Source organism: Rana temporaria, chromosome 3 (genome assembly GCF_905171775.1).
Source record: "Rana temporaria chromosome 3, aRanTem1.1, whole genome shotgun sequence".
Taxonomy (NCBI): domain Eukaryota; kingdom Metazoa; phylum Chordata; class Amphibia; order Anura; family Ranidae; genus Rana; species Rana temporaria.
This window is the reverse complement of record NC_053491.1, coordinates 46,820,257-46,835,209: the sequence shown is the minus strand read 5'-3', so window position 1 is coordinate 46,835,209 and position 14,953 is coordinate 46,820,257. Positions and strand designations below refer to the sequence as shown.

The 14,953-nt window shown below is 46.6% G+C and overlaps 1 protein-coding gene across 1 annotated transcript in view; it reads right to left on the bottom strand.

Annotated features, from left to right (window-relative positions):
• The window catches only part of ELL3 (elongation factor for RNA polymerase II 3), a 198,607-nt gene that overhangs the window by 49,808 nt on the left and 133,846 nt on the right, over positions 1 to 14,953 (bottom strand). Inside the window, exon 6 of the mRNA XM_040342500.1 lies at positions 1,777 to 1,901. Coding sequence (XP_040198434.1) covers positions 1,777 to 1,901 — 125 coding nt within the window. The remainder of the gene's footprint in view (positions 1 to 1,776; positions 1,902 to 14,953) is intronic.

The window sequence follows — 14,953 nt, the reverse complement described above, 5'->3', positions numbered from 1 at the left end:
CTCTACTACTTCAAGGCGACTTCTAGGCAACTTGTACCCATAGATTTCAATGGAAGTTCCCTCCAAAGTCGGATCACCATCTCAACTTTGCAGGAAGAGAAAATTCCATAAAACTATCCCCTATTTTGTAGACGCTATAACTTTTGCGCAAACCATTCAATATACGCTTATTGCAATTTTTTTTTACCAAAAATATGTAGAATAATACATATCGGCCTAAACTGTGGAATTTTTTTTTTTTTATATATATATATTTTGGGGGGATATTTATTATAGCAAAAAGTAAAGAATATTTTTTTTTTCTTTTTCAAAATTGTCGCTCTATTTTTGTTTATAGCGCAAAAAAAATAAAAACTGCAGAGGTGATCAAATACCACCAAAAGAAAGCTCTATTTGTGGCAAAAAAAAGGACGTCAATTTTGTTTGGGAGCCACGTCGCACGACCGCGCAAATGTCAGTTAAATCGACGGAGTGCCGAATCGCAAAAAATGCTCTGGTCTTTGGCCAGCGTAATGGTCCGGGGCTTAAGTGGTTAAGGTGATATTAACCACTTAACCCCCGGACCATATTGCTGGTCTAAGACCAGAGCACTTTTTGCGATTCGCACTGCTCACTTTAACTGACAATTGCACGGTCGTGCGACGTGGCTCCCAAACAAAATTGGCGTCCTTTTCCCCCCCACAAATAGAGCTTTCTTTTGGTGGTATTTGATCACCTCTGCGGTTTTTAGTTTTTGCGCTATAAACAAAAATAGAGCGACAATTTTGAAAAAAATCGCAATAAACGTTTTTGGTTTTCGCAAAAGTTATAGCGTTTACAAAATAGGGGGTAGTTTTATGGCATTTTTATTAATATTTTTTTTACCAGTAATGGCGGCGATCAGCGATTTTTTTTTCGGTACTGCGACATTATGGCGGAAACTTCGGACACTTTTGACACATTTTTGGGACCATTGGCATTTTTATAGCGATCAGTGCTATAAAAATGCATTGGATTACTATAAAAATGCCACTGGTAGGGAAGGGGTTAACACTAGGGGGCAGGGAAGGGGTTAAGTATGTTCCCTGGGTGTGTTCTAACTGTAGGGGGGGTGGCCTCACTAGGGAAAATGACTGATCGCTGTTCATACATTGTATGAACAGACGGTCAGGCATTTCTCCCCTGACAGGACCGGGAGCTGTGTGTTTACACACACAGCTCCCGGTCCCCGCTCTGTAACGAGCGATCGCGGGTGCCCGGCGGCGATCGCGCCCGCTGGGGACTCGCACGGGAGTCAGGGACGAGCGGGTGGCGCGCACGCGCCCCTAGTGGCCGCGTAGAGAGCCGACGTATAGCTACGGGCTCTCGCGCAGGGGAGCCGACCTGCCGCCGTATAACTGCGGCGGCTGGTCGGCAAGTAGTTAATGAAATTTTTTTTTTTATATTAGTATGTTCTTGTATTTTTGGTTGCCTTGTAAAATTCCCACTTAAAGAGATCTTTTGTCATTATACCATAAATACACTTTAAAAACATTTTATACTTCTCTCCCTCCCGGCCTTCTCATTCCAGCTGGTAATAAAGGTTCAGCCTAGGATACAGACACACCGTCTAGCTTGTCCTGTGGACATGTGTAGCTAATAAAGATTATTTTATCATTCTTTCAGCTGCCCTAGTAAAACAACATTTACTTGCTATAGACAACACCCATATTTTCTTTCACAATAACCTTTTGAGCCAGGTGTAACCAGAAATAATTGTATTATTGCTAATACTAGTTAGAAAACTGTCCTTCATACCTTGAAAGAATACCTGCTAAGTGCTGCCTCTCCTCTGGAGTATATCCCATCCAGTCCTTCTGTACCTGGCTGTACATGTCTTCTTTCAGGCTATACTTGCCATCTTTAGGGTTCTGTTGTCCTACCTGGCATATGTAAGAACAAGTAAATAAAAAGTTGTCTTTGAATTTTTCCCTACATGTAGAGGCATATTTATATATATATATATATATATATATATATATATATATATATATATATATATATATATATATATATATATATATATATATATACATATATAAAAGAATGCATAGCTATTTTTCCAGTTAAAAATGGGTATATTTATTCCGTATGAAAGGAGCAAAATCAAATGTTATCTGGATATCAAGTCGAATATAATTTGTTCATTTAAAAATAGGGCTGTTACTGATTAAAATTTTCATGTTCGATTAATCGTTTTTTTTTAATCGATTAATTTTGATTAATTATAAAGCACATACAGATCCAACTACTTTTAGCTGATCTCCTTGCAGGCCGATTCCCAGTGCAGCTACCAACCACTGGGAAAATGGATAGCAGGATACAAAGGCAGCGCTCGATGGGAATAGCATTAAAACTTTTATAGTCTTCAAGTTGGTAACAAAATAAATATTGCACTGGAGATAAAATGGATGTAGCTACATAAACTGTAAAAATGGTGCGTGTAATACCAAACGGTAGCAAAAGCAGTCATAAAAATGTAGCTAAGTATGAAACTGGTATAAAAATGTGTACAATGATACCACTGCTGAATCCAGATGAGGAGAGGTTAACATCAGTCCATCTGCATGTAGATGTCCCGTGAAGGGAACTATCACAACTCCCAGTGGATGGCTGTAGAATGCCAGGTTGATAGAGGGAAGTGATAGAGGGAAGTGTAAAAGCCCTTGTGTGTGGCAGATAGTAAGGTCCCGCCGGCATGCAGATATGAAGGCACAGCAAAGGAGCCCTTCAGATGGACACGGCAAGCCCCGCCGGTGTCCGTGACGTCACCGGATCTCCGACGGAACTCCCTGAAGACCCGCAAGCCGGCAGAGAGGTGAGTACCAATCAAAAGAATTTTGATCGATCAAAAAAAAAAAAAAAAAACAAACATTTTCCTATGATTTTTATCTCCATCTAGTGGCCAAACTCTATTTTCTTATGAATGATAAACATTCAAATTGGATGGGAAACAGAATGAGAACATTTGATTTTGCTATATTTGCACAGAAGGAATGTTCAAGCTGCAAACTTTTTTTGTAAATATATGACCCACAATATAAGAGGTAGTTTACCTTCATATTCAGTTATAAAAGTTACCCAATATTAATCCGAAGATGATTAGACGTATGTCTGACATGCAAAGGTAATACAATAGAATAAAACGACTTCACATTTATTAAAGGAACCTTTATGACTTTCAGGTCAGTGGGAATCCTTACTGAATTGGAAAGGGGCAATTTGAAAAGTGAACATTACATTGGTGATCATTTGGAAGAACCCAACCCACAGCAGGGATGGACTGGCCATTGGGACTACAGGGAGTTTCCCGGTGGGCCGGCTTCAGTGACAGCGGACCACTGCCACCCTCCGCTCCTCTGTCTCTCCCTTTCCGCAGTGCTCACCTCCTCTCCCTTCCCGCAGTGCTCACCTGGGGGGAACAAAGAAGCAGGGGGAGGACCAGAGGAGCAGGGGGGGTGACAGACAGCTGACTCAACAGCTATGGCCTGGGAGTTTCTCACTTCTGCCTAATCTTGTCCCATAAGGGGGGCACCAAACTGATTCTTTGCCCCAGGTGAAATAATGTCTAGCTTCCCCACTGGTACTGCCTATAAGAGTACCAGTACCAGCCATTCTACTCTAATAAAGTAAAACGGCTAGTGGCTAGTGAAGGTGGAGAGGGGGCTTTGGTGGCCTGGGGGGGAGGGGTGCAGGAGTTGTCCGGTCGCTGTGGGAGAGACCTGTCAAAGTGGGCCAGTCTGGATGAAGTACAGGGCCAAATTTTTGTCCCAGTTCAGCCCTGACCCACAGGACTTGCTTACATAAGCATCGCCTTTTGAAGTATGATCCATGGTGGATCGCTTTTCACAAGGCATTTGAAAGGTGGTGAGGAGGTAATATGTCACCTCCTTACCGCCTGGTCTATTCCTAAAAGGCCATACCAATGCACTGCAACTTTGTGCATTATTGTGTGGCCCCATTTACTTGAGTGGGTCATGGTCTGTGGGTGGCACTGATCGCTGAACACAACAGTGGGTATAAAAGCATTGCAAGTATGCAGCATAAAGGGGATGGTTGTAGAGGAGTTTAAAGAGGAAGTAAACCCCCCCCCCCAAAAAAAAACAGGGGAAAGAAAAACCTGCAAGAGAAAGGCATAATAAGCTAGTAGGCATAGCATACTGCGGGACCCGCAGATCCCCGCACATGTGCGGGAATACGGCATTAACCCCAATAATGCCATTCACAAAAACGGCACGCTCTGTGCGCCTGCGCCATTGTCTACGGCGCGCATGCACCATAGACATCGGCGCCTGTAATAATTGTAAATATCTCCTAAACTGTGCAGGTTTAGGAGATATTTCTTGCACCTATAGGTAAGCCTTAATCTAGGCTTACCAGTAGGTGCAAGTTGTGTGGTTGGGTTTACAACCACTTTAAACGCAGTTCAACTGCCTGTTTTTAACCTTGTGGTTATGACTAAGGCCTTATAGGCTGAAACACGTCAACTGTTCTCATTTGCTTTGTTCACTGTGGCTTGATGATATTTTTAAAGAGCAACGACCGAAGTGCGGATCATCTTTTCCTCATTACTCTACTCAGACAGCGACTGTGGATCAAGCCCCTGGGAGCTCTGCTTTCTATGTGATGTATGGGTAGTAGCACTGACTTTTTTTTTTTAAACCCCCCCCCCCCCCCAAACCACAAGTGTAAATGAGCCCTTACCTGGTCAGAATGCCGCTCTTACCGACAGCCAATAAGTCGATAATTAATTTCATGCTGTCGGCTTTGCCAAGTAAGGTTGGCCCAAAAAATAGGCAAACACCATCAAATGGGAGGTACCGTATTTATCGGCGTATACCGTGCACTTTTTTGCCCTGAAAATCAGGGCAAAATCGTGGGTGCGCGGTATACGCCGATACCCGCGCCGAGTTTTGATTACTGCGCCGACATATACCGAGCGCAGTACACTCGGGTATAGTCGGCCAGTCTCGGCTCCTTCCGCACTCACGTCCTGGACGTACAGGACGTGAGCGCGAGTGTTGCCGAGCCTGCCCGACAATACACGAGTGTACTGCGCTCGGTATATGTCATTTACTGCATGCCCGGCGCAGTATTCAAAACTCGGCGCGGGAAATGAGCAGGGAGGACGCGAGGACGCCGCAGACTGGACCGGACACGAAGAAGAGGACACCCGAAGCCTGCAGACGGACCCCGGACCCGACGAAGAGGACACCCGAAGCCGCAGAAGGACGCCGGACCCGACGAAGAGGACACCCGAAGCCGCAGACGGACGCCGGACCCGACGAGGCCGCCGATGGACGCCACGCAAGACACCAAAACTGTAAGTACAAAAAAAACTTTTTTTCCACAGGATTGGGGGCCACTTTAGGGGTGCGCGGTATACACGGGAGCGCGTTATACCGCGATAAATACGGTATGTAAGCCGCAGCTCAAGGAACCCCAAGCAATTTTTGGTGGAACTTCGTGGCTCGATAGAACCCTGGCTGAGGATGGGTGTTAGTGAGAGTCCAAGAATTGGCCTTCGTTGACTGGCATAGTTAAATGATAAGTGATAACATTTAGAGACGGGCATTCTCTCGATCATTTTCTTTCTGATAGTAACCACACTAAGAAGTCATTACGAGGCCATTTGTAAATGAAAGCCTACAAAGTTTACAAGTATCTACTAGTATTCTTCTATTTACACCCTTAGGGATTTTAGCATTTCTTCTTTTACGCTACGTTCACAGCAGATGCATTCATTGTAGTACACATTAACCCATGTGTATCCTAGAATTCTCATAGTGACTTCAGCCTGGGTCCACACAGGAGTAATCAGGGAAATCACATGAGATTCAGAAAGGAATCGCACCGCATTCCTGTTTAAATCTGTGATTCTTTGAGCCCGTTTATTTTGTGTGGACTCACATCGCATCGCAAAGGTATCGGTACTCAGTATTGGCCAGTACATGACCAAAAGTATTGGCACTTGTACTCGCCAGTAAAAAAACGGTATCGGTATTCGGTATCGGCGAGTACATGACCAAACGTATTGGCACTTGTACTCGCCAGTAAAAAAACGGTATCGGTATTCGGTATCGGCGAGTACATGACCAAACGTATTGGCACTTGTACTCGCCAGTAAAAAAACGGTATCGGTGTAACCCTGATCTGTTTCATCAGTTGTTGCTATGTTTTTCATCTGCATTTATTTATTAATTATTATTTTTTGTTGTTGTTGTTGACAGGTTGGGGTTAATATTAAGGTTAGGATTAGGGTTACATTTATTTTATTTATTTATTATTAATATTATTTATTAATTGTTTAAGATTATTATTTTTTTATTATAATTTTTTTCTATATTATTATCATTTATTTTTATTTAAATATTGCAATTTGAGCAGAAAAACTCTTAAAAATGCAGGAAAATACTCAAAAACACTCAAATGATGCATTTCTATGAGAGAAAAAACAATTAAAAATGCACCAATCTGCCCAATTTAGGCTACAAAAAAAGAGCCCAAACTTTATTAAATTCAGGCGTTTTGGAGTGGAGATGTGAACTATCTTCGTAGATTCCAGACGGACTGATAGCGTATGTTGAGAGGGAGCAGAATACGTCCTGGCTGTCATGGCTCTGCCTGACCCAAGATGGCCACCAGAGTCACATGGGGTGGCAGCATCCAACCGGATTGCTTCCCCAGTGTCCCAGTAAACCATAGAGGCACTGTGTTCCTCTTGATTTCCTCTCAAGCTACAGGGCTACTGTGGTTGAGCGCCACCTGCAGTGGAGAAATTATACTGCACCTGCCTAAAGTATCACAAGCATGATGCAATTACATCCAGTGCATGCAGTTGCAGTGGAATTCCCCCCCAAAAAACAAACAGATCATCTACCATTGATTGCTTTTCAAAGCAATAAAAACACAAAAAACAACAACATGTGAACGAGGCCTTAGGCAATAGTACTAGCTCATTATGCAGCCTTTGAAACTGATACGATTGCTATAATATTGGCTTGCAGACATCTCTATGAGAACCTTAATATAACACATAAAATAAAGTTCCTGGATTAAAGACTCCCCTCCATCCCAGCGCTTCTATTCGCTCGATAAAAGTGAAAGAATTTATTAATCAGTCCAGTTCTTTTCACAATTTCCGTGTAAAAACAGCTTAAAGTTCTACATTTTAGGGTGTACCTGGTTGTTGTGATATTTACATACTGGCAGGTTTTCTCAAGCAGCTGACTGGCTGCTCTCCAGCATTGCCATAGATCTTGTATTTCGTGCTCACAGCATAGTTTAGCTGCAGCTGAACATTTCTCATTTTTCATTAGTCTTCCTCATGTTTAACCCCTTCCATACCGGGCACTTACGCACCTTCCTGCCCAGGCCAATTTTCAGCTTTCAGCGCTGTCGCACTTTGAATGACAATTGCGCGGTCATGCTACACTGTACCCAAACACATTTTTTATAATTCTGTTCCCACAAATAGAGATTTCTTTTGGTGGTATTTGATCACCTCTGCAATTTAATTTTTTTGCGCAACAACTAAAAAAAGACGAAAATTTTGAAAAAAATAAAGGGCCTGATCCTCAAAAGGGATACGCCGGCGTTTCACATAGATAGGGAGAAGATCCGACATGTGTAAGGGACTTACACTGTCGGATCTTAGGATGCAGTACCGCAGCCGCCGATGGGGGCATTTCTCGTCGGAATGCTGCTTCGGGTATGCAAATTAGCACTTATGGAGATCCACGAAGCTTTTACGCTTCGTTTTTTCTCTGTAAGTATTAGTTTGCCGTCGCAATATTAGGGCTGCTTTTACAAGGCCTAAACGGTTTACACCTTGTAAAAGTAGACCCTTCTATCCCGCGTTGCTGTCTTTTTTTTTTTTTTTCCGCCGCAACTCGTTTTTTTTTTTACGCCCGTCGCGATTCTCAAAACCCGGCGCAACATAAAACCGCGCAAAGCACGTCGGGGAAAATTACGTCGGGAGCATGCGCAGTATGTTTGGCGCGGGAGCGCGTCTAATTTAAATGGGACTCGCCCCATTAAATTAGGAACGCCTTGCGCCGGACGGATTTAAGTTACACCGCTCAAAATTTCTAGGTAAGTGCTTTGTGGATCGGGCACTTAGGTAGAGTGTAACTTAAATGGCAAAAAATACGTTGCGCCGGGTTTTTGTGGATTAGGCCCAAAGTTTTTATTTTTTTCTGGGAATTTTTTTTGTAAATAGGTTTTCTTCTTCAATTACGGGCACTGATATGACGGCACTGATGGGCACCGATGAGGTGGCACTGATGGGCACCAATGAGGCGGCACTGATGGGCGGCGCTGGTATCCGGCACTGATGGGCACTCATAGGCGGCACTGGGCACTCATAGGCGGCACTGATGGGCACTCATGGGCGGCACTGATGGGTGGCACTCATGGGTACTTATGGGTGGCACAGATGGGCACTGATAGGTGGGCATTGATGGGCACTGAGAGGTGGCACTTATGGACACTGAGGGGTGGCACTTATGGACACTGAGGGGTGGTACTGATGGCATTGCTGGGCATCACTTGTTTATTTACTAATTTGTGTCAGTCAGTGCCCATTTTGCCAGTCAGTGCCCATTTGTGGGAACTGATTGGCATCTATTATGCATTTTTTTTTTATTGTTGCCCCCTTCCCTGGTGGTCCTGGTGGCTTCCCTGGTGGTCCAGTGTGGGCATCCAAGGGGGGGACTGCGCTGATAAACAATCAGCGTGAACTCCCCCTGTCAGGAGAGCCGCCTATCGGCTCTCCTCTACTCGTGTCTGTCAGACGCGAGTGAGGAAGAGCCGATCAACGGCTCTTCCGGTTTACATCGTGATGAGCCGTGATTGGACACGGCTGATCACGTGGTAAAGAGCCTCCGCCAGAGGCTCTTTACCGAGATCGAAGATGCAGGGTGTCAGACTGACACCGCGCATCACTGATCGCCGCACTGCGCACGCCGGCATATTATCTTGCTGGACGTCAATAGACGTCCAGTCAGGATAACACAACCACTTCCCGGATGCCCACACACGATCGGTTTTGACCAATGAAAACGGTCCATCAGACCGTTGTCCTCTGTTTAACCTATCGTGTGTACGAGGCCTAAGGCGTCAGCATACCAAAACATTTTGGATAATTTCATGCTCCCAACTTTGTGGGAACAGTTTGGGGATGGCCCCTTCCTGTTCCAACATGACTGCGCACCAGAGGATCCAACGTTGTCCTGCGACCAGCTAGTCAGTTTCAGCGCCATTTCTGGGCTCCTCAATCTTCGGAGGCCAACTGGCTCTTTTGGGTTCAACCAACCAGCCTTCAATGATGCGCACTAGCTCCATCCACCGGCCTCTGTGAGTCCCTATTTTTTCCTAGGGGAGAATGGTGGCAGGGGCATTCACATTTTTATATCCCAAGTACTCAGTTGAACTAAAATACTGCACTTTATTGTGATTGACAAATACTGGTTACTGTAATTGCACAGATTTAATAGGACACAATAGAGGCATCTTCAAAATAATGGGGGTTATCCTCAAAAGAGATACTCCGACTTAACTGCTGTTCAGTCTGTGTGTAACTTTGGAAACGATCCTCAAAAGGCTTTTTCCAAAGTTACACAGAAGATCCGGCATGTGTAATTGAATTACACTGCCTAATTTTAGGATGCAGTACCGCATCCGCCGCTGGGGGCATTTCGAGTCGAAATGCCGTTGCTAGTATGCAAATTAGCACTTAAGGCGATCCACAAAGCTTTCTAGCTTCCTTTTTGCGCCGTAAGTGTTATTTTGCAAGTGTAAAATTAGGGCTCGTTTTACAAAGTGTAAAGTTAGTAACACCTTGTAAAGGCCCATTCCAGCGACGGCATTTGGTATGCTTTCCCGAGGGAGAACTCCACGGCAATTTGTAAAAAACGAAACCGGCATGGGTTCCCCCCCAGGAGCATACCAGGCCCTTAGGTCTGTCATGGGTTGTAAGGAGACCCCCCCACGCCGAAAAATTGACGTAGGGGGTCCCCCTACAATCCATACCAGACCCGTATCCAAAGCACGCTACCCGGCCGGCCAGGAAGGGAGTGGGGACGAGCGAGCGCCCCCCCCCTCCTGAGCCGTGCCAGGCCGCGTGCCCTCAACATGGGGGGGTTGGGTGCTCTGGGGCAGGGGGGCGCACTGCGGGCCCCCCCACCTCAGAGCACCCTGTCCCCATGTTGATGAGGACAGGACCTCTTCCCGACAACCCTTGCCATTGGTTGTCGGGGTCTGCGGGCGGAGGCTTATCGGAATCTGGGAGTCCCCTTTAATAAGGGGGCCCCCAGATACCGGCCCCCCACCCTAAGTGAATGGATATGGGGTACATCGTACCCCTACCCATTCACCTGGAGGCAAAAAGTAAAAGTTAATAAACACACAACACAAGGCTTTTTAAAATATTTTATTATTCTGCTCCGGACGCCCCCCCTGTCTTCGTTATTAGCTCAATTACCAGGGGGGGCTTCTTCTTCCGCTCTCCGGGGGTCTTCTCCGCTCTCCGGGGGGGGTTTCTTCTTCCGCTCTCCGGGGGGGGGCTTCTCCGGACTCCGGGGGTCTTCTTCCATCTTCTCCCCTCTTCCGCTCTTGACTCGGCGAACCCCGGTTCTTCTGCAGCTCTCCGGTGCCTTCTTCTTCAGCGCTGGCTGCCTGCTATGTTTGTGTGTTAGCTCAATTAGTAACAGGCAGCCAGCGCGGTCTTCTGTGGCGTCAGGGTCTTCTCTTCCTTTCTTCCGATGTTGCCTCGTCGCCGGTTGTCGCTGTAATGATGGAAGCGCGCCTTGCATCACATTTATATAGGCATCACCGTCCCATCATGCTCCGGCAGGTACCCACGTGGTGGGTGCCTACCCACGTGCACCCACCACGTGGGTACCTACCGGAGCATGATGGGACGGTGATGCCTATATAAATGTGATGCAAGGCGCGCTTCCATCATTGCAGCGACAACCGGCGACGAGGCAACATCGGAAGAAAGGAAGAGAAGACCCTGACGCCACAGAAGACCGCGCTGGCTGCCTGTTACTAATTGAGCTAACACACAAACATAGCAGGCAGCCAGCGCTGAAGAAGAAGGCACCGGAGAGCTGCAGAAGAACCGGGGTTCGCCGAGTCAAGAGCGGAAGAGGGGAGAAGATGGAAGAAGACCCCCGGAGTCCGGAGAAGCCCCCCCCCGGAGAGCGGAAGAAGAAACCCCCCCCGGAGAGCGGAGAAGACCCCCGGAGAGCGGAAGAAGAAGCCCCCCCTGGTAATTGAGCTAATAACGAAGACAGGGGGGGCGTCCGGAGCAGAATAATAAAATATTTTAAAAAGCCTTGTGTTGTGTGTTTATTAACTTTTACTTTTTGCCTCCAGGTGAATGGGTAGGGGTACGATGTACCCCATATCCATTCACTTAGGGTGGGGGGCCGGTATCTGGGGGCCCCCTTATTAAAGGGGACTCCCAGATTCCGATAAGCCTCCGCCCGCAGACCCCGACAACCAATGGCAAGGGTTGTCGGGAAGAGGTCCTGTCCTCATCAACATGGGGACAGGGTGTTCTGAGGTGGGGGGGCCCGCAGTGCGCCCCCCTGCCCCAGAGCACCCAACCCCCCCATGTTGAGGGCACGCGGCCTGGCACGGCTCAGGAGGGGGGGGGGGCGCTCGCTCGTCCCCACTCCCTTCCTGGCCGGCCGGGTAGCGTGCTTTGGATACGGGTCTGGTATGGATTGTAGGGGGACCCCCTACGTCAATTTTTCGGCGTGGGGGGGTCTCCTTACAACCCATGACAGACCTAAGGGCCTGGTATGCTCCTGGGGGGGGAACCCATGCCGTTTTTTTCTTTGAAAATGGGCATGGAGTTCTCCCTCAGGAATGCATGCCGCTGTCATTTTTTTTATCCCCGACGCAACTTTAAGCCGTCGCGATCCTCAAAACTCGGCGTAACGAAACTTCGCGCATGCGCAGTACGGCCGGCGCGGGAGCGCGCCTCATTTAAATGGGACTCGCCCCATTTGAATAGGAACGCCTTGCGCCGGCGGAATTTTAGTTACACAGCCTGAAATTTCTAGATAAGTGCTTTGTGGATCAGGCACTTAGGTAGAAACTTTAAGGCAGTGTAACTTAAATTGGATTTTTTAAGTTACGTCAGGTTTTTGTGGATCTGGCCCAATATGTATACACTATTAGGTGGATTCAGAAAGACTTAGGCCGGCGTATCAGTAGATAGTCTGAATTTGCGCCGGCGCTAATTTAAGCGTATTCTGGAAACCAGATACGCTTAAATTAGGCTCAGATACGAGCGGCGTAAGTGTCTTACACCGCTGATCCTAAAGTGTAATTTTTAGGCTGACCACTAGGTGGCGCTTCCATTGCGGTCGGCGTAGAATATGTAAATCACTAGATACGCCTATTCACGAACGTACGCCCGGCCGACGCAGTACAGATACGCCGTTTACGTAACGCATTATCAAGCCTAAAGTTATTCCATCAAATAGCTGGAATAGTAATGTTAAGTATGGCCGTCGTTCCCGCGTCGAAATTCGAAAATTTTACGTTGTTTGCGTAAGTCGTCCGTGAATAGGGATTTACAACATTTACGTCCACGTCGAAACCAATAGGACCGTGCGGCGTACTTTACCGCAATGCACACTGGGATATGTACACGGACGGCGCATGCGTCGTTCGTAAAATACGTCAATCACGTAAGGTCATCCTCCATTACCATAAAGCACGCCCCCTCAGCTAAATTTGAATTAGGCGCCATTACGCCCACCCGATTTACGCTACGCCGCCGTAACTTAGCAAGCAAGTACTTTGTGAATCATGTACTTGCCTCGCTAACTTACGGCGGCGTAGTGTAAACACGATACACTACGCCGCCGCAACGATACGCCTGTCTACCTGAATCTAGCTATATATCCTCAAATTCTCTAAAACACATTAAAACTACAGATCTCTATGGCATGACATGTCCAGCCCGCCAGTTACCCCTAAATAAGTGGAAATGTGTCATTAGTCGTACAATTTCTTATCACGTTTTAATGTAAAATATCTTTGGTTACCATTCTCCTTAAAGGGATACAGTTGTGTTTCTAGGTGGAGTTGTAGAGCAGAAAACTACTAGTCTCTAGAGAAGCAATCAGTGCTGTAGTCATGCTCATTAATTATGTCAAATGTTAAGGTAATAATAAGATGGATGGTAAGAGTAAGGAGTGGGCCTTCAGAGAGTCCCAATACACAAAAGAGGCATTGAGCTTGTGTTACTTTATTAAAGCGCCAGCATCACTGTCATGTCATATATATATAAATAAAAATATAGCTGGAGGTTCTGCTGAGGTTCTATGCATGCAGCTTCCCCTCTGCACACTGAACACAGGGGCTGATAGCTCAGAATCACCGCCATTCATAGAATGCCTTGAATTGATTTCAATGAATAAAAGGCATTCTCTGATTGGACGAGGTGGAGAGGAGAGTCAAGGATGTCATGATATCCACCTGGTCCAACCAGATAATGCCTTGCGTTCATTAAAAAAATCAAGACATTGTATGAATGATGGCAGTGTTGAACGAGCCACCCTCTGTCGGGTATAGCAACTGTTCGCATAGAGCAGGGGTCTCCAAACTTACTAAACAAAGGGCCGCATTACTGTCCTTCAAACTTTAAGGGGGCCGGACTGTGGCCATCAGGAGTACTAAATCCCCCATCATTGGTGTCATTGGACCCCATCATTGGTGTCATTGGGAGAAATTCTGCCCCATCACTGGGAGGAATTCTGCCCCATCATTGGTGTCATTGGGAGAAATTCTGCCCCATAATTGGGAGGAATTCTGCCCTATCATTGGTGTCATTGGGAGGAATTCTGCCCCATCATTGGGAGGAATTCTGCCCCATCATTGGGAGGAATTTTGCCCCATCATTGGGAGGAATTTTGCCCATCATTGGTGTCATTGGAAGGAATTCTGCCCTGTCATTGGGAGGAATTCTGCTCTATCATTGGTGTCATTGGGAGGAATTCCGCCCCATCAATGGTGTCATTGGGAGGAATTCTTCCCCATCATTGGGAGGAATTCTGCCCCATCATTGGGAGGAATTCTGCCCCATCATTGGGAGGAATTCTGCCCCATCATTGGTGTCATTGGGAGGAATTCTGCCCCATCATTGGTATCATTGGGAGGAATTCTTCCCCATCATTGGTGCCAATGAATCAAAAAGCACCCCAAGGGCTGGATAAAATCAAGCAAAGGGCCACATCTGGCCCCCGGGCCGCAGTTTGGAGACCACTGGCATAGAGCATGAGGATCACGAACATCACTGTAGTAGCACCAACTACTACAGTGATTATCGTATTTCCCAGCAGTGCATCAGGTATAATAAAACCATACTTACATTGTGCCAAGCTGGACCAATATAAATATACTATACAAAGATTCCTGGAGTTCAGCTTTAAAGGGTAAATTCACCTTTTCGTGAAAAATGAAAAAGCAAACTAACTCTAAACAACCTGGGTTCACCTCTGGATCCAGCTGCACATAGTGGTCTTGATGCCCCGTGCTGCCAGTGTATTGGTTTGTACACCGAGAACACAGTCCCAGAGTGAGTATCTATCATAATGCTCACAATGGCAGGCACTCATTGGTCAGTGCAGCCACATGACTGTGCTGACCAATGAGAAGTGCATCTGAGGCTTCTTATTCCAGTATTGTGTTTTCGGAGAAACACCATACTGACCTTCTTATTGGTCAGTGTAGTCACAAAGTTGTGAACTGTGGTGTACGGACTGCTACTGGCGCATCACAGCTGCTATGTACAGGGGCGGACTGACCATTGAGTCACTCGGGCACTGCCCGAGGGCCCCATGCCACTAGGGGGCCCCATCCGGGTTGCCAGGCTCAGTAAAACCAGGGACAGTATGTAAAAATCTGTGTT